The sequence below is a fragment of the Bufo gargarizans genome, chromosome 2 (assembly GCF_014858855.1).
Source record: "Bufo gargarizans isolate SCDJY-AF-19 chromosome 2, ASM1485885v1, whole genome shotgun sequence".
NCBI classification, from domain to species: Eukaryota; Metazoa; Chordata; class Amphibia; order Anura; family Bufonidae; genus Bufo; species Bufo gargarizans.
Window position 1 is genome coordinate 210,390,635 of NC_058081.1, and position 23,299 is coordinate 210,413,933.

General features: G+C 44.1%; 1 protein-coding gene across 3 annotated transcripts in view; it reads right to left on the bottom strand.

Annotated features, from left to right (window-relative positions):
- CCDC136 (coiled-coil domain containing 136) overlaps positions 1-23,032 on the bottom strand; it is a 47,416-nt gene extending 24,384 nt beyond the window's left edge. For 2 of the 3 annotated variants that reach the window (XM_044283429.1, XM_044283427.1), the window contains exons 1-6: positions 22,931-23,032; positions 14,230-14,325; positions 7,963-8,154; positions 6,699-6,773; positions 4,301-4,615; positions 1,839-1,950 (exon numbers count right to left, since the gene is read on the bottom strand). In XM_044283429.1, the coding sequence (XP_044139364.1) occupies positions 1,839-1,950; positions 4,301-4,615; positions 6,699-6,773; positions 7,963-8,154; positions 14,230-14,325; positions 22,931-22,979 (839 nt within the window). In that variant the 5' untranslated portion in view covers positions 22,980-23,032. The remainder of the gene's footprint in view (positions 1-1,838; positions 1,951-4,300; positions 4,616-6,698; positions 6,774-7,962; positions 8,155-14,229; positions 14,326-22,930) is intronic. The other variant, XM_044283428.1, reaches the window with a different exon arrangement.
- Positions 23,033-23,299: the final 267 nt, after the last annotated feature.

Here is a 23,299-nt window from a genome sequence, read left to right on the forward strand (position 1 = left end):
TATTACAAAATAATAAAGAAACTGACACATTGGTGTGGCCTTTTCTCTGACAGTCCTCTTATTACACACATATCAGTCACATGTGAAAGGTGACAAGCATTTCTATCTGTCCAATGTAAATGAGCAAAATGACGTAGGATCTCAAACCTGATCATTCATGGATAAAAATGTAAACGTTCTCCATTACTTGCATGAAAGCTTGAGTATGAATGAAACTTTTGAATCTCGGCCTGCAGCATGTCAGAAAACTCCTACTGTCTCTACAGGCATTTTCCAGTTATGCCCCAGTCACTATTTTTATGGCTACTGTATACATTGCTCAATGCTGGGATCCTCATCTCTCAGCCTATCCAGCTTAAAGAAGTAGAGAGGTGGTCACACGAGCATGTGGGAGTCATAGACTTCTCTCTCCATAACTCCCATAGAGGGCAGCGGAGAGGACCATGCACATGTGCAGCAAACTCTCCTGTATGTGGCTCCATAAGGAGTTAGGTGGAGTCCTAGAATTTACATAGTGGCACCCAACAAACTTTTGCCCAAGGGCCTCTACCAACCTTATTCCCTACATGTACTGTGCAAGTCTGGAGCTTAAAAATGGTGCCCGCTTGCAAGGGGAGCAGGCACCATAGCTGGAGCGCAGCACAACGCATACCTCAATAGGTTTTGTCCATAAGATGATAATCCTCCAGGGAGATGGGTGCATGCAGTGTCGGACCCTGGCCTCTGGTCCCAGATAATAACAAAAAATAGAAAAACTGCAGCACTCCTTCAATTCAAAGTATCGTGATGGTTTATTCAAATAGCATCAATACAAAGCGACATTTCGACTCTATCTGAGTCTTTCGCAAGAAAGAGAAAGACTCAGATGGAGTCGAAACATCGCTTTGTATTGATGCTCCTTGAATAAACCACCATGATGCTTTGAATTGAAGGAGTGCTGCAGTTTTTCTATTTTTTGTTTTAAACAGCAGACACTATGTCTGCAATCGGTGACAACTCCGATTGCAGACATTTAGCCCCTCAGATGCCATGGTCAATTGTGACAGAGCTGAGAAATGTGAAAGCCATAAAAATGAAACCCATAAAAAAAAAATCCAGCTTCCTGCCACATTGTATGTAATATTAAATGGTGCCATTAGAAAGTACAACTTGTCCCGCAAACAAGCCTGAATACGGCTATGTGAACAGATAAATTAGTGACTCAATTGAAAAGTCCAATGCTCTTCTGTGGGCATCTTTATCTACTCCTATCAAGAGAGTAAGACATAATTCATACGGTTATCCTTTCTCTATGGCAGTGAGGATTACCCTTCAGACAACATCTTCCCTCACAGCAGCAGTAAACTGACAATAGGTATTTGGTCCCCATCAGATCAGAGGTGATGACCTGGCATTCACACTCACATGACCACTGCATCAATCACTGGCCTCAGCAGTCATGTGTGCAAGAAAGGCATGTAACGACCCCCGATTAATCATTATTTTTGGTTTGGCCCTGCAGAAAGTACAGGTTGCATGCAACATTTTATACATCTCTACGGTTACATACAGAGTGATAGGACAGCGCAAATGTCCAGAAAATGACATCAGCAAGTAAAGAATGATGCGTAATAAATTCAGACTACTGTATAACGGTTCTCTGGAAACATGTGGGATTTGCAGATTCATGTAGTATATTTGCAGATTACAGGTTGAAGGGAAGCAGCATAGCTTATCTCAAGAATCCTTATGGATACCTGTTATAACGCGACATGCTTTTAATTTCACTGCTGCTGTCCACACCATATACTGGCAAGCAGAAGCAGCAAGTAATATGAATACAATACAGAAAGCCATACCTTTCTTCACCCAGGAGCAGAAGATGACTTTTCAGCTGACTGTTGCTCTCTTGCAGAATACTACGTTCCATCTGGAGGTGCTGACACTGGTCTCGCAGGAACTGCAGCTCTCCTGTCACAGGGAAACATGAAAGGAAACTTGAGAGCCGATGCAGCACAGAAGACTGCATGTAGTGCTACTGGTCACTATGGCTGCATTTGGAAGAGGGAAAATGTAATTGAACGAGCTTGCAGTACATTTTGAGCTGAACGCCTTGTTAGCCTAAATGTTGCTCTGTGGGAAGGGAAAAAACACATTATTTTTTTTCCGGCTAAAAGGGTCCCCTGACATTAAACTGCTACTCGCAGCTAGTGATCAGCTGCAATCTCTGGGGAACCCAGCGCAGTAAGTGCTTTATGTCCCTACAGCACCACTGAAGGGGAATGGAGCATTAAACAGTTCCTCTATTAACTTGGAATTCCCTTAAAGGCTATGTACACCTTCAGGGGGCAATTTATGAGCTTATGAGTGCATTTTACAAATTTTGGGATAAAAATGATTATTTTAATTGGTCTTTATTAAAAATATTGAGCCGTTTGGTCACAAAGGGTAAATTGGTTTTCTAGCTGGGTGAATGGTACTTTTTCTTTGTGCTGGCCACCCTTATCTCTAAATTACTAAAAGGTTATTAACACTTATTTAAGCCACATTCTAATCGGTAAGATAAGAATTGAGCTATAATGAATGTTAATAAGGTCAGAGATTCTAAATAAAAAGCCCATCTGCTCCCTGCCTGACGGAGCAGAGAGAAAATTCAGAATCATCTACTAGATAAACTCAAAGCTGTGCAGGGAAAACAGCTCAATATTTTTAATAAAGACCAATTAAAAAATAATTTTTAGCTCAAAATGAATACAATGCAATAATAATGCCACCAAAGGTGTAGATAGCCTTTTAAAGTCTATTTGGAAATTGATTTTCTAAACTCAAAAACGGGTTAATCCCAATTGGAGATTTATGGCGTATCCACAGGTAGTGGAGTACCTTCAATGGACGCAGACCATAATGCTACTACGGGCCTCAGGGGAGTGCTCGGCGCCAAATTCCTTCTCCTCTTTCTGATGTAAAACACTGCATTGTCATCCAACCACTACTAGGGGAAGGTCAGTGCAAACATATGGTTACAGCTTCCATTTTAGTCAATGGTAACTGCATAAATTCCTATGAACTAAGCTCCCCCTAGTGCAGGCAGCCAGCTTTGTAATAGACTGGAAGCAGAAGTTTAATCAATGTATTTATGCCTGGTGTAAATACTTTGAGAAGTATGATACTCATAACTCCATAGTGCCAGAGGCACCTCTGAGGCCAAGAGTGACTTTTTCTATTACAATTTTGTCTGCATATTAAAAAAAATACATATATATATTTATTCATCATAAATCTGGGGCGTTGCACTTTGCATTATGTATTGTATGGGAGGGACTGACTTAAGCGTACTGGGAAACTAGGTAGGGCAGGGTGGCCCATATTAAGTTTTGCAATGGGCCCCTATGAGATCTGTGTATGCCCCTGCCCACAGGAGCATGCTTGGCTATTTTCAAAACTCCCATAGAAGTAAATAGAGAAAGCTGCACACGCTTGTCCACTTCTCCACTCCAGGTAAAAGATGTGGTTAGCAAGATAGGTGCAGGTCCAATAGGTGAAACCTGCACCTTTGGATCTTTTACGTTAGATACATTCCATATGGATGGGTTTCCGCGTAGTGACCGCGATGCAGCTGCCGAATGTGGCCAAAGCCCCAACCTCCCATGGCGACCAATGCGATTGGCTGCTGTGGGTGGAATATCTGCCACACATCAAAGTTGCGTCATGGCCTCCATAAGGAAGCCAAGCCTAAATGTCAAGATTAAATAACCCTTTATGTACAGCCTTGTAGCAGAGCGACACCAAGAGCAGAGGACCCCTGTGCAAGAGCAGCATATGGGCCTCTTGCTCTACAATGTCATAGTATATCATAAAGCACTGCTCTTATCTCTAATAATTGTGAGCTATGGAATTCATACTACAGTAGTATACTGCTTTTAAGGTGTTCCCCACCCTCCAGCTACTGGGCAGTTGTACAGGTCCAACATATGGTAGAGCTGCCCCTGCCTTGTAGATTACCAATAATTACGGTATATAGTGACTTCACCCAAATATAACATCCGTGTTGCAGGATCTGACCTATGTAAGTGGTCCATGTGCATCCATGTATAAATGTCTTTAATGTGCAAATGTCCTTCAGACTTACATAGTCCAGTGGGATATGGTATTTTATGGCATTCTTCTTGTTCTTTGTCTGCTCTAAAGTTGCATTAGGATGCATTCAGTGTGTACATTACAATGGAGGAAAGTGCTTCCCCTGCAGCACTAGTAAGATGTAAAAACCTATTCCAGCCAGAGAGTATGTAGTGTGTCCATTACGATGGAGGAAAGTGCTTACCCTGCAGGGTTGCAGGCTCCTGACCTGCATGGCTGCTACAGCTTTTCATGCTGATCTCTGCTCTAAGAGTGGTTATCTCCATCTCATACTCCTGTCTGGTCTCCTGCAGTTCCTGCAGCTCGGCTCGCAGCCTGCACATCTCCTCCTGCAAGGAGGCAATGTCACTCTCCCTCTCGGCCGCTGCTTCTTCTGCAGCCTGCCGCAGAGACATGATCTCCTCCTGTGCACATCGTAACTCCTGGGACACCTCCAGCAGCTCACACTCCTTCTCCTGCTCCAAGCTGTCCACTTCTTCCTGCACGGAGCGCAGCTGAGCTTCAGGGAGGTGACAAAAACATGTTATTCAGAGGCATAACTCAAAAGAAAATACATGGACCTACTGTGAATGGGGCACAATACATAGGCTAAATATTTCTCTGGCATTAGAGTGCAATAATAATATCCCTGGTAGCTTGGAGCTACTCTAAGACATTTTTTTTCTATCCCTTATGGTTAATTGGTATCATACTGTTTGCATTAGAAACATAGCTGATTAAGACACTCTTAATATGCAAATTAGACCTTGTGTACAATGAGAGCGCCACCATTGCTCCCTTTGACTTAAAGGGACACTGACAGACCGTTAGAGCATATCAAGTGACATATATTCTTTTATTGGTCTTAATATGCTTAATTAAACTTATACCATTATCTCCCCTCGCTGTTTTTATCAATATGCTAATTACCTTACTTTGTGCCCAAGGGGCTGTCCCTCATTCAGTTCTGTGCCCAAACGAGCCCCAACTGCCGTCTCCTAGTGCCGCCCAGCTCATTAGTGTTCACTGCACTGGGCGTCTTTTTTTTTCTCCTGACGCGGCGAAATCCTGCGCATGCCCAGTACTATCTTCTACTGGAGCTGGAGGGTAGCGGGGACCTTATCCGGTGCAGGCACGGAGAGACAAGATGAAGCTGATGCCAGGAAGATAGTACTGGGAATGCACAGGATTTCGCCGCATCGGGAGAAAAAAAAAGCCGCCCAGTGCAGTGAATACTAATAAGCTGGGCGGTACCAGGAGATGGCAGTTGGGGCGCGGCTGGGCACAGAACTGAATAAGGGACAGTCCCTTGGGCACAAAGTAAGGTAATTTGCATATTGATAAAAACACTTTTTATAAGTAAAGGAGAGGCAGCGAGGGGTGATAATGGTATAGTTTAATTAAGCATATTAAGACCAATAGAAGAATATATGTCACTTTATATGCTCTAACGGCCTGTCAGTGTCCCTTTAAGCTCTGCTCCTTTAAGTGGCCAGCTCCTCCCTTGCTGCTTTGATTGACAGGGCCAGGCAGTAAGAAAGCAGCCACGGAGGACCACAGAAAACAGTAGCATTTGGGTGCAACTAAACCAATGATGACACCCTCATTGTGCCAAAGGCCTAATTTGCATATTAAGAAAAAGTATCATAACTCAAGAAAAGCGTCTAGTATCAACAAAGAAAGACAGGGCCACAGCTATGTGTCTATGAAAACAGCTTGATAGGGAAGTCGCTGCTGACAGATTCCCTTTATGGGGTTAATGGCAATATCACTGGTTATCTTGGGTTCCCTGGTGATCTAGGTTAGTAAAGGGGTTTATACCAACAGCTATGGTCTTCTAAGAATATATTCATATGAAATTGAAAAATGGCCGTGTGACATGTGTTTTCCGAATCACTGGAGATTATGGTTCTATTCACATGGCCCTCGATAACATGCTGTCAAACAATAGGACATGTCCTATTGTGTCCACTGGCCCTCATTTAAATGAAAGGGGCCATAAAAAACATCCATTAAAAAAATGGCCATTAAAAACTGTCCATTTTACTGTTTTTAACATCCTTTCTTTTTTTTTTTCTTTACAGTTGCGTGATTGTGAATTTTTTACAATCACGTGAATGTGAAGGTTAATCCCTTCATGAGCACTCTGCTCAATAACTACCAATGTGTTTTGGGATGCTGGGGTCATGGAACTGGGTCAGATTACTCCTCTTTTGGGTACCTCATTGGAGGAGCTTAGCTCTAGAGGTCTTGAATCCCAGTGGTTATTAAAGGATGCTGGGGTTAAGGGATTTTACTTCCAAAGTGGCCGAAATGGTTCCCTTTAGGTACAGGGTCATTAGCAAGAATTGATGAACGAGGTGTGTTGTGTTCTGTAGAGTTCGATGTCTTATAGGTTGTAAGATTATTAACGAAGCAGGTGCTAAGACATTATCCATGGTGCAGATGATCAGTTATGGTGGTTGGCCTTCCTTTTTATGTGTGTCCTATGGAAGGGATATTTCTCATATGGGAGCTAATCGCCTGGAATTCTCCTCTCCACCAGGATGATATTACACAGAAACGGTCACACTTTTTTACATTTGTGTCACTGTACAGCCAACCTTGCAGCCTCTGAATTTGCTTGGTAAAAATCTCAGCTTGTTGAGCACTTGCCAGTCGTTCTTCCTCCAAGATACCTGAAATAAGGGAAATAACAGCAGCACTAATAGAAAATCAGTTCAATACATCTTCCTTATATTAGTATAAGCATGCAGAAGGATGGGTGTGCTGCTATAGATGTGTACCTAGAGGGCTGCCCTGCCAGAGGTGTGGTGCCTATGGAGCAGAGCTGAGCTGCCAGAAGGGGACAGATGTGCTTCTAAAGGGGGTTGCACGTGCTGCCAATGGGAAAAGTAGGAATGGAGCCGTAAAAGTTTACTCCAAAAAACGAGAAAAAGAATTCAGAATTGTTGAGGTGAAATTTGAATGTTACATAATGTAATGGTGGAGTAGGGTTGTTTTGGGTATCGAATTTTCGATACCCTATCGACACTTTTGCCTGGTATCGACCTCGATACCAGGATTTGCCTTTTTTTGATACTAGGCTTCGCTATATAGCTCTCAGCGCGCTCATTGTTCTCCTCAGCAGCACAGGGGAGAAGGAAGCAGTCTCTCCCTCGCCCCTGTGCCGCTTCTGCCAACAATGAGGAGAGGGGCGGGCGCACTGCGCCACCATTGAAAGTAATTGGACCTTTCATCTGGCAAAAAATTCTGAACGAAATATCATGATATGTACAGCGGCACCCAGGGATCTCACTGCACTTACTATTATCCCTGGGCACCGCTCCGTTCACCCGCTATGTCCTTCGGTATCTTCGGGGACTTGGTTATACTGGGCGGAGACTGCCCTTGTTCTCCTGGGCGTCTCCTTCTTCCAGGCTGTAGCGCTGACCAATGGCAGCGCAGAGCTCACAGCCTGGGAGAAAAAAAACTCCCAGGCTGTGAGCTCCTGCGCTGCGATTGGACAGCGCTACAGCATGGAAGAAGCAGACGCCCCAGGGAGAACAAGGGCAGTCTCCGCCTTCTATAACCAAGTGACCGAGAATTTTCTGAAAAGTTCAAACTATTAAAATATTTTAAAAAATGTCCTATGCGGTGAGCACTGTAAAATAAAAACTTTTTTAAGTCACCTTGCCTTTCCCCCCCCAAAAAAGGATCGGACTGTTCTATTATGGGTCAGACGTTCCATAAAATGCGGAATGCACGCAGCTTTGTTTTGTGTTTTTATTTTTTTTGCGTGGTATCGAGTATCTCAATACTTTTTTATGGTATCGAAACAACCCTATGGTGGAGTACTCAATTACTCAAAATGTTTATGAGATTTACCTTGCATCTCCAAAAAGCTGTCTTCATGTTTTAGTGCCAGATCCCGCGTTTCTTCCAGCTCTGTAAGCAGCTGTATGATCTGTGTTCTTAAATCTTGGCTTTCTAACAGCATGCTACTGGGGCCGCTTTCTGAACCACTTGGAACGTCTCCAGACTCTGACTCGAGGTCTGGTGGCTCTTCATCTTCTGAATCTGAGAGAAGTTATGAAAGCGGTTAGAAACCGTCCACACATAATGGGCCACATTTACTAATGTGAGTGCACCTAGTCGCTGTCGTACATTTAGTACAATTTGGTGCATCTAGTTTTAAAAGAATCCACTGTGTCTAACCAATAGGTGGTATAAAGTTAGAGAAAAGTGTCGGCGGGGTCTGACTTCTGGCACCCCCTATAATCAGATAACTTTCATAAACTTTGGTTCCAGAGCCAAGCACCGTAACTCCACAGCTCTGTTCACTGTGTAGTGACACCTGCCAATCTGACATTGATGACCGATCCTAAATTGAAGGATTTTTATAATAACTATTCTCCCAATCAGCTGCCAAGATGTGCCTGCCAAGCCACAATGGCCCAGGAAATGAGATGCATATAGATTTCCCAAATCAATAATCAGGCAGGAGTTTTTCTATGTGATGTATGCTCTGGTTGACCATGAAGAACACAGGAGCTGTCACCTGAAGGCCCTTTATTCCCTCACTCTTTGCTGCCTGACAGCAGTGGCAGCAAGACGGAACAAACCCTGAAGGCACAGCTAATATTTATGTACTGATGACTCATGCCCCGCCATATGACATGATGATGGACAGAAGCAAAGGTTAATGAAGGACTACTAATGGTCTGGTGCAGCTTTTCTGGCATAAAACTGGTTTCCTTAGTTCCAATGTCAAAAATCGTAAAGGGATTGTCCTGCCATATATATTGATGACCTATCATCAGCTGTTTGAAGAGCAGGCAGTGCTCCATGCGAGCGCCACTTCCTGCTCATTACACTACGCGTAGTCTCTTGTGGAGTGGCGGCATACTTGTCATTACACTGCACTTCCGAGACGACATAGAATGTAATGAAGAGGAAGCTCCGCTTCAAACAGCTGATTGGTGGGGGTGCCAGGTGTGGGACCCCCGTCCATCAGCTATTGATGACCTATCCTGACGATAGATCATCTATATATGACAGGACAACTCCTTTTAAAGCTATGGACACCTTTGGAGCCATTTTGTTTTACTATTACCTTACATATATTTGGGGTTAATAAACAGGTTTGAAAAAGGTTTTTAGGAAAACTTTTGCACAGTTTGTCTTCTACAGCTCCCATGTTTCACATTATAGAGTAGCTGCAGAAAGCTTTTCTGTGATAAACCCATAAGTCCAGCCTCTCCAACACCACTATGAACTCTTAAACTCTTTCCTAGACTACTTTCACACAGTCAGAATCTGGTCAGTATTTTGCATCAGCATTTGTAGGGAAAAAAAACTGTTGTGGCATCCACATAGAAAACGTATAATGGAAAGATTTGTTGTGTCATTCTGATGATTTATGTTCAGATTAAAGTTCATTTGGACATAACCCATCTTACAGGGCATTCAGCAGAGGTCAAGGAGATAGGGAAAGAGCCATCAGATGGTCATTCTAATGGATTTATCACAGTGAAGCTTTCTGCAGCTGCTATACAGTGTGAAACAGTGCAAGTTAAACAGTGCAAACATTTTAATACTATCCATTTTTTTTCACTGATCCACACTGATCTGGTCATTGTTATGGGCCCAGGCACACATATATATTTTTTATTTTTATGGATCAATGTGTCCAATCTGAAAATGTCAACACAGATCCTGTTTCTGTCCATATTCATGGATGAGAATAGCACTTTCTATTGATGGGAGTGAGAAAAAGGAATAATGCACAAGGAAGCCATCCATTTATTACAGACACGTTATTTGCGGACCGAAAATTGGACACAGCTATCTGCATAACACCTTAAAGGGGTTGTCTCACCTTGCCGTTTCAATAGCGAGATGGGACTGAGCGCCGTCCCCAGGTGGCCAGGCGTATGGAAACAGCCAGCACTCTGCAGTTTCTGTAGTGTAGTGAATGGGAGCTATGCAATCAGTAAAATTCACTACAATGGGAGTTACAGAAACAGCGGAGTGTCAGCTAGCTCGGCTGTTTCCGTAAGCCTAGCCACCTAGGACTGACACTCAGTCCCTTCTTGATGTGGAAACGGTGAGCTAGGACAACCCCTTCTCTACTATGGCATAAACTGACATTCAATATTATTCTATGCTTCCAACATTTTCACAGCAGTTTGGGTAAGCACTTTTCTGTATTCACATGAGAATGCCCTAGTACACAAGAAGAGGTCCATGAAGACGTTTGGGGTGGATGACTGGACTGGTCAACACACAGCCCTGACCTGATATGAACTGAAGAATGAACTACAATACAGGCGTCAATTGTCTAATATGAGTGGCGGTCCTCACCAATGTTCTGGTAGCTTTATGGACCATGTTTAAAAATCCAGTGGAAGGCCTTTACCAATAAGAAGGAATGTTATATCAGCAAAGTGTAAATGGGCAAAGGGGACATGGACACATTAAACATGGACCTCTCTTCAGTCTATGTATTGTTTTATTATATTTGTACATATTCATTGATACTGGGTATTCTTGTGTCGTAATACTTCAAGTCTTTAGATTGGCCTATTGTGGTGCATTGCAGAAGATGATGTATTATTCAACAGAACATGATATAGATATTAGACCTCCTTCACACGACCATATGTCTTTTTCAGTGTTTAGCAGTCCGTTTTTCACGGATCCGTTGTTCCGTTTTTTGTTTCAGTTGTGTTTCCGTTCCCGTTCAGTTTTTCCGTATGGCATATACAGTAATTACATAGAAAGAAATTGGGCTGGGCATAACATTTTTAATAGATGGTTCCGCAAAAACGGAACGGATACGGAAGACATACGGATGCATTTCCGTATGTGTTCCGTTTTTTTTGCAGACCCATAGACTTGATTAGAGCCACGCAACGTGATTTGCGGCCAATAATAGGACATGTTCTATCTTTCAACGGAACGGAAAAACAAAAATACGGAATGCATACGGAGTACATTGTTGTTTTTTTTTTGCGGAACCATTGAAATGAATGGTTCCGTATAAAAAACAGTTGTGTGAAAGAGGCCTTATACTGATTCTCTGTGTCACCGACAGATACATATTTTCACCATAAGGTCTTTATTTGCTGTGAAAATAGACACTCTCTATATGCAGATAAGCTTTATTGCAGAGATATCAGCAACTGTTCCATTCACATACTGTAGGATTGATCATCTGCATCCAACCTGCTGCATGTGAACATATCTCTGTATACTTTGTAGAGCAGTGTTTAGGGGGTCCTATTTGCTCTTATGGAGAGCGCCTAGAAAACGTGAGGCAATGCTAGTTTTATTTTAGGCTATTGCAGCTGGTGTCTGAGATTTTTTTTATCATTTCTGACAACCCCTTTAACCCCTTAAGGACACAGGGCGTACAGGTACGCCCTTGTGCCCTGGTACTTAAGGACACAGGGCGTACATGTACGCCCTGTGCATTTTCGATCACTGCCGTGCGGCTGGCAGTGATCGGAACCCGGTGCCTGCTCAAATCATTGAGCAGGCACCTAGGCTAAATGCGTGGGGGGGTCCCGTGACCCCCCCATGTCGGCGATCTCGGCAAACCGCAGGTCAATTCAGACCTGCGGTTTGCTGCGATTTCTGCAGTTTCTGATCCCCGCGGTCCCTGACCGTGGGGATCAGAAACTTTAGGATTAAAAATTGTTTCCAGTATCCCTCCCCCCTGCACCCCTGAGTTATTTGAGCACGGTGGGAGGTGAAGTGGGAGGGTTGCGGGCGGTGCGGTAGGCGGGATCGCGATCCCCCGCCCGCCTCCCATTGCGTAATCGTTGGCGTCTAGTGGGTATACCAGGGTGCCAGCACATTGCTGGCACCCTGGTATAAACGGCTGACATCGGTGATGCGATGTCAGCCGTTTAACCCTTTCCATACAGCGGTCCGTACGGACCGCTGTATGGAAAAGGTTAACAGCTCAGGGAGCTCCCTCCCTCTCCCATCAGGGGGGCTGCTGTGCCTTTGCAGTCCCCCGAATGGAGAGGGAGAGAGCTTCCAGGCAGCCCCCCAAGCCCCGTCCTTCCCCGTCTGCGAAGTTCTGGCAACTACTGAGCAGACGGGGAAGGTTCCCATGGCAACAGGACGCCTTCTCAGGCGTCCTGCTGTCCATGGTTCTGAACAGATCTGTGCTGAAAGCATAGATCTGTTCAGACAAAGTGTATGTAAAATACAGTACAGTACAATATATATTGCACTGTACTGTATTATGCAGACATCAGACCCACTGGATCTTCAAGAACCAAGTGGGTCTGGGTCAAAAAAAAAGTGAAAAAAGTGAAAATAAAGTAAAATCAAAAAACACATTTATCACTGATTAAAAATGAAAAAATTCCCTACACATGTTTGGTATCGCCGCGTCCGTAACGACCTGATCTATAAAACGGTAATGTTACTTTACCCGAACGGTGAACGCCATAAAAATAAAAAATTAAAAACTATGATGAAATTGGAATTTTGCCCACCTTACTTCCCAAAAAAGGTAATAAAAGTGATCAAAAAAGTCGCATCTACGCCAAAATTGTAACAATCAAACCGTTATCTCATCCCGCAAAAATCATACCCTACCCAAGATAATCGCCCAAAAACTGAAAAAGTTATGGCTCTTAGACTATGGAAACACTAAAACATGATTTCTTTTGTTTCAAAAATGAAATCATTGTGTAAAACTTACATAAATAAAAAAAAGTATACATATTAGGTATCGCCGCGTCCGTATTGACCGGCTCTATAAAAATATCACATGACCTAACCCCTCAGATGACCACCGTAAAAAAATAAAAATAAAAACGGTGTTAAAAAAGCCATTTTTTGTCATCTTCCGTCACAAAAAGTGTAATAGCAAGCAATCAAAAAGTCATGTGCACCCCAAAATAGTGCCAATCAAACCGTCATCTCATCCCACAAAAAATGAGACCCTACTTAAGATAATCGCCCAAAAATTTAAAAAACTATGGTCTTAGACTATGGAGACACTAAAACATTTTTTTTGTTTTAAAAATGAAATTATTGTGTAAAACGTACATAAATAAAAAAAATTGTATACATATTGGGTATCACCGCGTCCGTGACAACCTGCTCTATAAAATTACCACATGATCTAACCTGTCAGATGAATGGTGTAAATAACAAAAATCATATGTACCCTAAACTTGTACCAACAAAACTGCCACCCTATCCCGTAGTTTCTAAAATGGGGTCACTTTTATGGAGTTTCTACTCTAGGGGTGCATCAGGGGGCTTCAAAAGGGACATGGTGTCAAAAAACCAGTCCAGCAAAATCTGCCTTCCAAAAACCAAACGGCGCACCTTTCACTCTACGCCCCGCAGTGTGGCCGTACAGTAGTTTACGGCCACTCAAATTTCATCCCCATTTGCCAATAACTCTTGTGCAACACCTAAAGGGTTAACAAAGTTTTGAATACCTTGAGGGGTGTAGTTTATAGAATGGGGTCTTTTTTGGGTGGTTTCTATGTAAGCCTCGCAAAGTGACTTCAGAGCTGTAGTGGTCCCTAAAAATTGGGTTTTTGTAAATTTCTGAAAAATTTCAAGATTTGCTTCTAAACTTCTAAGCCTTGTAACATCCCCAAAAAATTAAATATCATTCCCAAAATAATTCAAACATGAAGTAGACATATGGGGAATGTAAAGTCATCACAATTTTTAGGGGTATTACTATGTATTACAGAAGTAGAGAAACTGAAACTTTGAAATTTGCTAATTTTTCCCAATTTTTGGTAAATTTGACATTTTTTTATGCAAAAAAAATTATTTTTTTTTACTTTATTTTACCAGTGTCATGAAGTACAATATGTGACGAAAAAACAATCTCAAAATGGCCTGGATAAGTCAAAGCGTTTTAAAGTTATCAGCACTTAAAGTGACACTGGTCAGATTTGCAAAAAATGGCCTGGTCCTAAGGTGTAAAAAGGCTGTGTCCCTAAGGGGTTAAGTAACAATATCCCATTTCCAATAATATGCTTATACGGTGTATCCAATAATACCTGTTAGAACAATTTTCAGCTTTTCTTTGAATAACTTGTTAATTTCCTTTTATTTTTGGCTTAATATACATGTTTGAAGGAACAGAATAGTTTTACTTACACTCACCATTCAGCAACTCTCTGGGGTAGGAATGATTCCTTCTGGTAAGAGGCTGCGGAAGCCAGCGGCCGGAGGAACCGGATCCTGGGCTGGATCCTATAAAAGGAAAGTTCAATACATTTACAAAAGGTGACCCTAAATATAAACAGAGGTGCATCTTGGACCCCAATGGGCCAATGCAAAACAGGTAACAGGATCCCTAACCCCCACCCACCATATGTTATTTTTAATACTTGGTTCTTTTCATGTGGCAGAAAGGTCAATTGGCCCCCTTAGGCCCCAGGGCTCAGGTGTGACTATCACCTTGGCACCCCTATGCCCCTTAGAATTAGATCTTTGTTGGCAGACCCAGTGAATTTTGATAGGATCTGCTGACAATTCAATGCCTGTGGTAGAACACCTAAATTAAATATAGAGAATATTAAAACACTGTCAGCATATAGTACATTTGCTATTTTTAATCATATTGGCTTGTACAATTTACTACATTTAGTTAAAGGGAACCTGTCATCACCTTCATGGTGCCCATACTAACGGCAGAACAAAGTACAGACAGGTGAGTTGATTTCAGCGGTCTGTCATTTAGGCTGAGTTCACACGGGCGAGATTTCCGCGCGGGTGCAATGCAGTAGGTGAACGCATTGCACCTGCACTGAATCCTGACCCATTCATTTCAATGGGGCTGTGCACATGAGCATTTTTTTTCATGCATCACTTCTGCAATGCTTTAAAATCGCAGCATGTTCTATATTCTGCGTTTTTAACGCAGCCCTGGCTCCATAGAAGTGAATGGGGCTGCGTTAATAACGCATTGCATCTGCAAGCAAGTGCGGATGCAATGTGTTTTTCACTGATGGTTGCTAGGAGATGTTGTTTGTAAACATTCAGTTTTTTATCACGCGCGTGAAAAACGCATCAAAACGCATTGCACCCGCGCGGAAAAAACTGAACAACTAAACGCAATTGCAGCCAAAACTGACTGAACTTGCTTGCAAAATGGTGCGAGTTTAACTGAACGCACCCTGAACGCATCCGGACCAAATCTGTCACGCTCGTGTGAACTCAGCCTTATAAGTTAAAAGTAAGTGGTTGCCGCGAACCAACATCAGAATCATTGCAGACTGGATCTGGAAAAGAGTCCCGGCCACCTGAGAAGAGTCATGGTTAGTCATGGATTCCTGCTCTCCCGCCCATCTGCTGATGACTGTCCGTCTTCTACCTAGTTTTCTCCCTTTCTCTCTAGGAGAGAACTGCCAATCATCAGCAGATGGGCGGGAGAGCAGGAGAATATGGATAACCATGACTCTTCTCAGGTAGATTTGACTCTTTTCAATGATTAAGATGCTGGTTCTCAGCAACTGCTTACTTTTAACTCAAGAGTGACACACTGCTGAAATCAGCATTTCTGTTACTATTTTAGGGCTGCATCGATTAATCGACGTTATCGAATAATCGGCAGATTCGTTGCTATGCGGGGGGGGGGAGCAGGGGGTCAGGCGCTATACCTACGGGTCCTTGAACTTTAAATAACTGCATCTTTATTATCTTACAATAAAGCTCCAGTAACAGGCAGAGCGGGCGGCGGCGTAACGTCACTCACTCACGTGACGCGCCTACTCTGCCTGCTTCATTCATAAAGTGGGCGGGGCATGCGTGTCACGTGAGTAAGTGATGTTAATCCGCCGCCCGCTCTGCCTGTTACTGGAGCTTCATTGTAAGGTAATAAAGATGCAGTAATTTAAAGTAAAAGTTACTGCCGGTTAAGGAATACTGCTGTGAGTGGCAGGGCCAGGGCTGTTATGGGGAGGGGCATCTGTGGATGGCACTGTTATGGAGGGAATCTGTGTATGGCACTGTTATGGGGAGGGGGATCTGTGGATGGCACTGTTATGGAGGGGATCTGTGTATGGCACTGTTATGGGGAGGGGGATCTGTGGATGGCACTGTTTTGGAGGGGATCTGTGGATGGCACTGTTATGGAGGGGATCTGTGGATGGCACTTTTATGGGGAGAGGGATCTGTGAATGGCACTGTTATGGAGGGGATCTGTGTATGGCACTGTTATGGGGAGGGGGATCTGTGGATGGCACTGTTATGGAGGGGATCTGTGTATGGCACTGTTATGGGGAGGGGGATCTATGGATTGCACTGTTATGGAGGAGATCTGTGGATGGCACTGATATGAGAGGGGGATCTGTGGATGGCACTGTTATGGGGAGGGGGATCTGTGGATGGCACTGCTATGGGGGAGATCTGTGGATGACACATATAGCATAAGATGCTATATAGTGTCATCCATAAATCCCCCCATAGCATGGTCATCCACAGGTCCCCCTCCCCATAACAGTGCCATCCACAGATCCCCCATAGCAGTGTCATCCACAGATCCCCCATAACAGTGCCACCCACAGATCCCCCATAACAGTGCAATCCACAGATCCCCCATAACAGTGCCATCCACAGATCCCCCATAACAGTGCCATCCACAGATCCCCCTTAACATTGCCATTCACAGATCCCCCATAACAGTGCCATCCACAGATCCCCTCCATAACAGTGCCATCCACAGATCCCCTCCATAACAGTGCTATCCACAGATCCTCCATAACAGTGCCATCCACAATTTGTTTTAATATGGCCTTTGAACATAATTTTTCAAGTAAAATCATATAAACCCCTTTTTTATTATCATTTTGGTGTTTTTTTCCCGATTAATCGATGAAATTATCGACAACTAATTGATCATTCAAATAATCGTTAGCTGCAGCCCTACACTATTTTATGCTGTCCTCAGTGAGGTCAGCATAAAGTTGATGACAGGTTCCCTTTAAATATCAGCATCAAGCAGAGACAGAGCTTGTTAAGAGCTCATATGCATCCCTTTCTTCCCAGAATTCCATAGGAGCATGGATGGTCTATAAGTCTCCTCACACCGATTAAGGCGCTCTCTCCCCAAGGATAAAGAGTACCTCAAATCCTGACAGGCCTCTCACCCAGTTAAGCCAGTACTCTGCACTGATGAGGTGCAATCACCTGGAAACATCTTCATGACAAAAGTCTACTGTGCACAAAGTCTTCGGTAAATATCAGCACCAGACACACCATCAGACCACACTACTAAATATTCCTGTTCCTGAACTTGTCCTCAGCCTTCTTAACTGATGACCACTCTCAGACTTACAGACTTGGCCCTCTCGTGGATCTCCTCATACCTCACAAACGGAACATTTATCTTCTAACACTTATACATCACCTACTTCTTTCACCCGCTACCGGTGTCCTTCATGGCCCTGACCTGGGACCGTTCCTCTTTTCCATCTATGTCTCTAGGAGACAACTCATAAATCTCATGACTTTCAATACCACTTTAACCATCAAGTCTCTGTCTCCCTGTTACTTCTCTGCTATCCAGAGTTCAAGAGTGTCAACTATATCAGTTACTTCCTCTGTCTTCTCCTTCTCCTTCCTAAAACTCGACATGGACTACACCACATTAATCTAGGCCTATCAATCACAGTTAAAGGGGTTTTCCAGGAGTTGAATATTGATGGCCTATACTCAGGCTAAGTCATCAATATCTGATTGGTGGGGGACTGACACCTGGGAACCCCGCTGATCAGCTGTTTGAGGTTGCCGCTGCACTCCAGTGAGAGGTGCGGCTTCCTCACAGCACCACACATTGGATAGTGGCTGTGTTTAGTATTGCAGCCCAGGCCCATTCACTTGAATAGGACTGGGCTGTACATTGGCCATGTTTTCACACTCTCCCTTGCCTAATAGGTCTGCTACCTTGGGACAACCTTTGACTTCTCTGCTTCTTGCTAATAAATTCATGCGCAGTGTAGATATCCAGTTTGGATAGATTTGGTGCTGCACTTACAGCAAAACTAGAATTGGTCGAGACTCCAAATCCTCATAGAAAGATTCACCAACCATACTAGGCCTACGCCCATAATGTTTTTAGGTCCAAAGTAGTGTTTTGATTAATTTGGTCATTTCAATATACAGTATCTATATAGGGCAGCTCTGTCTTTCTGGCTTGCATTCAACCACTGTTAGGGGGAGTTAAAGTTATTTTTTTGTCCACTGGACAGGGCATGTGTCTGATCTGTTGGGATTAAAGCATACCCCTTTAAAGGGGTTCTCTGGGCTTTTTAATATTGATGACCTATCCTCAGGATTAGTCATGAATATCAGATCGTCGGAGGGTCTGACACCTGGCAACCCCGCCAATCCGCTGTACGGGGAGATGGCGCACGCAGTGCACACGTGCTATCTCCCTTCTGTCTTTCTGTCCGTTGTATGTCTATGGGACAGCAGCGGACAGGAAGGGAGACAGCATGTGCGCACTGCTGTCGGACCCCCATCAATCTGATATTGATGACCTATCCTAATAGGTCATCAATATTAAAAAGCCCGGAGAACCCCTATAACTGCACATGGATTTATTGTATTGATTGAGCTAGTGTATCTCTAAAGTTAGATGCCTCATGGTGGTACACACAGTGCTTAGAAGCCACAATATGGACTACTATAAAGGTACTTTAACATAGACACATGCATAAACCCTTAAAGAGACATGTCATGTCCTCTAAAAACTCACATTTATAGCCACTGCATGTACTGATTCTAGAGTGCAACTGGATGCACCACCAATAACTGCGTGCTCACTATATAGGGCCCCTTACTAAAGGAACACCTAAGATAATTCCACACAAAAGAATAGAAATATATATGTATTGCCATGTTACAAAACGATTAACTTTTGCCATAATTTACAATGAAAAGAAAACACAGATTAGATGCGAAAACCATTGTTTAAATCAGTCACCCTGAAAGAATTACAAGGACGTCAACCTGCCAAAATTATTCTTTATTTATTTTTTATTCTTGAAGTGACATTGCAGACCTCTCAAGCCTCAGCTAAGATCAATGTTTAAAGGGGACCTGTCTCATTGAACATGGAGTCTGAGCTGCAGGCAGCATGTTATAGAACAGAAGGAGCTGAGCAGATTGATGTATAGTTTTATAGGAAAAGATTCAGTAAAACGTATGTATTTTATACATTTATATTCCTGCTCATTCTGGACTTTGAAGTCAGGTAGATGGTCCTATCAGTGACTGACAGCTATCTCTGTGTACACCGTCATAGAGGGGAGGATGTCAATGACTGATAGGACCGTCTCCTTGTCTTCAAAGTCCAGAATGAGCAGGAATATAAATGCATAAAATACAAGTTTTAATGATTCTTTTCCCATAAAACTATACATCAGTCTGCTCAGCTCCTCCTGTTCTATAACATGCGGTCTGCAGCTCAGACATCATGTTCAATGTGACAGGTTCCCTTTAAAAGCTCATACATCTTCAATAGCTGTTGGCCCCATGGACATACACATAGACGTGTGGGGAGAGAGGAGATAGCTGCTGTCAGACACCTCTGGTGGTGGTTTATCTCATGTATTGGGCAAAAAAATATTAACGCACCTGATCGTTCTCTCCCCACACATCACAAATTGGGGTCTTAGTAGTCAACGATGAAAAAGACAGGCTTGTCAATCAGTTCTGCCCCTCTTACAAAGAAAATCTAATCCTTTACAGTAGCTTCTTCTGTGGGTGACCTTGCTGTGATGTGGCTGCTGCTGGACCATACCAGCATTGCTATAATGTAATACTGTAATATAGGTGGAAGGACTTCCATAATGTGCTGCTGCAGTGTCTGAGACATCTAGGCCAGGGATCAGCAACATTCAGCACTCCAGCTGCTGTGAAACTACAACTCCCAGCATGCACACTTACTTGGCTGTTCTTGTAACTCCCACAGAAGTGAGAGGAGGACTCTGGGAGTTGTAGTTTCAGAACAGCTGGAGTGCTGGAGGTTGCTAATCCCTGGTATAGACATTCAGACAAAGAACCAGGAACGGTTAAAGGGGTTGTCCGGGTTCAGAGCTGAACCCGGACATACCTCCATTTTCACCCAGGCAGCCTTCCTGACAGGAGCATCGGAGCAGTTCATGCTCTGATATTCTCCTTTGCCCTGCGCTAAATAGTGCAGGGCAAAGGCATTTTTGCCAGGAACCCCGGTGACGTCACCGTCACTGATGGGCGAGATTTAGCGCTAAAGCCCGCCCATCAGAGCCGGTGACGTCACCGAACACACTGCTGGGCAGCGCTAAAGCCCGCCCATCAGAGCCGGTGACGTCACCGAACACACTGCTGGGCAGCGCTAAAGCCCGCCCATCAGAGCCGGTGACGTCACCGAACACACTGCTGGGCAGCGCTAAAGCCCGCCCATCAGAGCCGGTGACGTCACCGAACACACTGCTGGGCAGCGCTAAAGCTCGCCCATCAGAGCCGGTGACGTCACCGAACACACTGCTGGGCAGCACTAAAGCCCGCCCATCAGAGCCGATAACGTCACCGAACACACTGCTGGGCAGCGCTAAAGCCCGCCCATCAGAGCCGGTAACGTCACCGAACACACTGCTGGGCAGTGTGTTATTGAAAACAAAAGAGCCCGTGTCCTGCGCGATTTAGCGCAGGGCAAGGGAGCGCATCGGATGCTAGCCTCAGGGGGGCTGCCTGGGTGAAAATAAGGGGATGTCCGGGTTCAGCTCTGAACCCAGACAACCCCTTTAAGTGGTGGGCGGCATCTAAGAAGGTTCCCATCTGATCATCGCAGTTGCCCCCCTGGGGTGTTTATCTCAGGTTTTGGTGGCTGTCCCTGCAGGTGGGGTTTTCTTGTGTGAAGGGGAGAAAATTTACCATGGGTGGCCTGGCATTACAAATGGGCTTATATTGGGTTTCTATTAAAGAGTAGGCCTTTCTATTGAATATTAAAATTTTATGTGAGGTACAGTATAAACAATCCACATTATAAATAAGTTACATTATAAAGGAGCAACATTATAAAGCACTTAAAGACCCCTTTAGACCTCCCAGTGTTCGGGCAGATTATCGCCAACGAGCGTTCGAAGGAGGAGCTACATGAAGAAATTGTTTCAGTGAAATGCATTTATTAAAGGGGTTGTCTGGGTTCAGAGCTCACCCCGGACATTCCCATATTTTCACTCCTCTGGTCCCTGTGATATTCACATCAGAGCATTCCATGCTCCCCCTTGCCCTGCACTTGATCCCGCAGGACGAGGGCTTGTTTGTTTACCTCCACACACTGCTAGGTGGAGGCTCCCGCCTAGCAGTGCGTTGACGTCACTGATGGGCAGGCTTTAGCGCTGCCTTAGCCGTTTTTCAGGCTAGGGCAGCGCTAAATCCGGCCCATCAGAGTCAGTGATGTCACCGGGCTCACTGCTGGGTGGAAGCCTCCGTCTAGCAGTCCTTATGAAGAGCCTGGTACGTCACCGGAAATCCTGAAAATACCTTTCCCCTGCGCGATACAGCGCAGGGCAAAGGAGAGCATTGGATAATGAAATGCTCATATCAGGGGGGCTGGAGGGGTGAAAAGGGAGATATCTTCGTGTTTAGCTCTGAACCCAGACAACCCCTTTAATAGAAAACAAGACGACTGTCAATGAATAAGTATAGTAAAAGAATTTCCGTGAAAATATGTAAAATAATAAAATAAAATAAAATGTGCTGTATTCTAAGTATACACCAAAAAAAGAAATGTAAAGCAGCCATATAAAACTGCACGTTCGATCAGATAAGTGCTCAATACAATTATTTTTCTAATAAAACGCCTCACATCTCCTGCTTCCCTTCATAGCCATAAAGTTAAAGGGAGTTGTCTGTGATTTTTTTTAACATGGTCTTAGAGCAGGAATCAGTATAAAATAATAAAATAACAGCACTCATCTGTTAAATGCCCCACCCGCAGGTCCTGGTGATATGACGTACATTGTCACGTCACTGCTGCAGTCACTGGCACTGAAGCTGGCATGGATGGCACATGATCGCTGAGACCAGAGACTGGCTGCAGCAGTAACATGAATAATGTACGATACCTTCACAGGTCCGCAGTGCTGGAGCGGCATTACATTTATCAGGTTGTTTACTGCTTGTGTAATTATCTTATACTCATTCCTGTTTTTCTTTAAAAAAATTATGGACATTCTGTTAAATGGGATCTCTGAGGACTTAAAGGGGTTCTCCATGATGTTTATATTGATAGCCTATCCCCAGGGCACTGCCAACAATTAGCTGGTCTGGAGCTGTGTCCACTATGTGGGTCTAGTTACTGCAGCCTCCCTCCCATTCTAGTGACTAGGTAATCAATAAGAGCACCCTATTACCTTGTCTGTTTCCTCCCCCACTAGGGGGAGCTCTGCCATTATTTAGTTGATGAATTCTATATATCTCTGTAGGCAGCTGCGCCCTCTAGTGGCAGTGGTCCGAATTGCATCCTTTATTGCTATCCCTGAATGAAAGCTTTTCAATATTCCCTATGGACACTGACTATATCTATGACAAGCGATGTGTTCTCAGCAGTGAGCAGTGGCCATTATGTCTCCATCCACTGCATGCGTTTACCTACACTGCATAATCACTGCTGGCCACACAATCTGCTGCAGCAACTAGGAGGAGGACACAAGGTCACCGCAGCCACCATGTAGCGCTGCATCCCGCCTGCCATGGAGTCAGTAGGTGAGTGATGTCATGTGAGGCCGTTACATAATGGCTGGTATGGCGGGCGGTGCATGAAGCAGGGTGAGATGGATGAAGCCATGGCGGTACGCATCATCATCACCTGTCATCTGCGGGGCTCTGGCCGAGCTCGGACGGTCCACATCCTCCATACTGCGGCCGGCTGACAGAGGACGGGGAGAGAGGTCTCACAGACAGCGGGGGGACAGGAGACGCTACAGTCCACAGACAGACATGCTGAGGAGAAGAGACTGCAGCGACGGGAGGAGTCACCGAGCGGGAGGAGACGGCTCTGTGCCTCACACACGGCCACCCCCTGAGGGCCACAGCTAGCCGTCTGTTCTAGCTCCGATTATCTGTATATCATCTATCTATTATGTATCTATTATCTATCATCTAATCTATCTATTATCTATCTATCTCATATCTATCTATCTCTTATATCTATCTATCTATCTATCTCTTATATCTA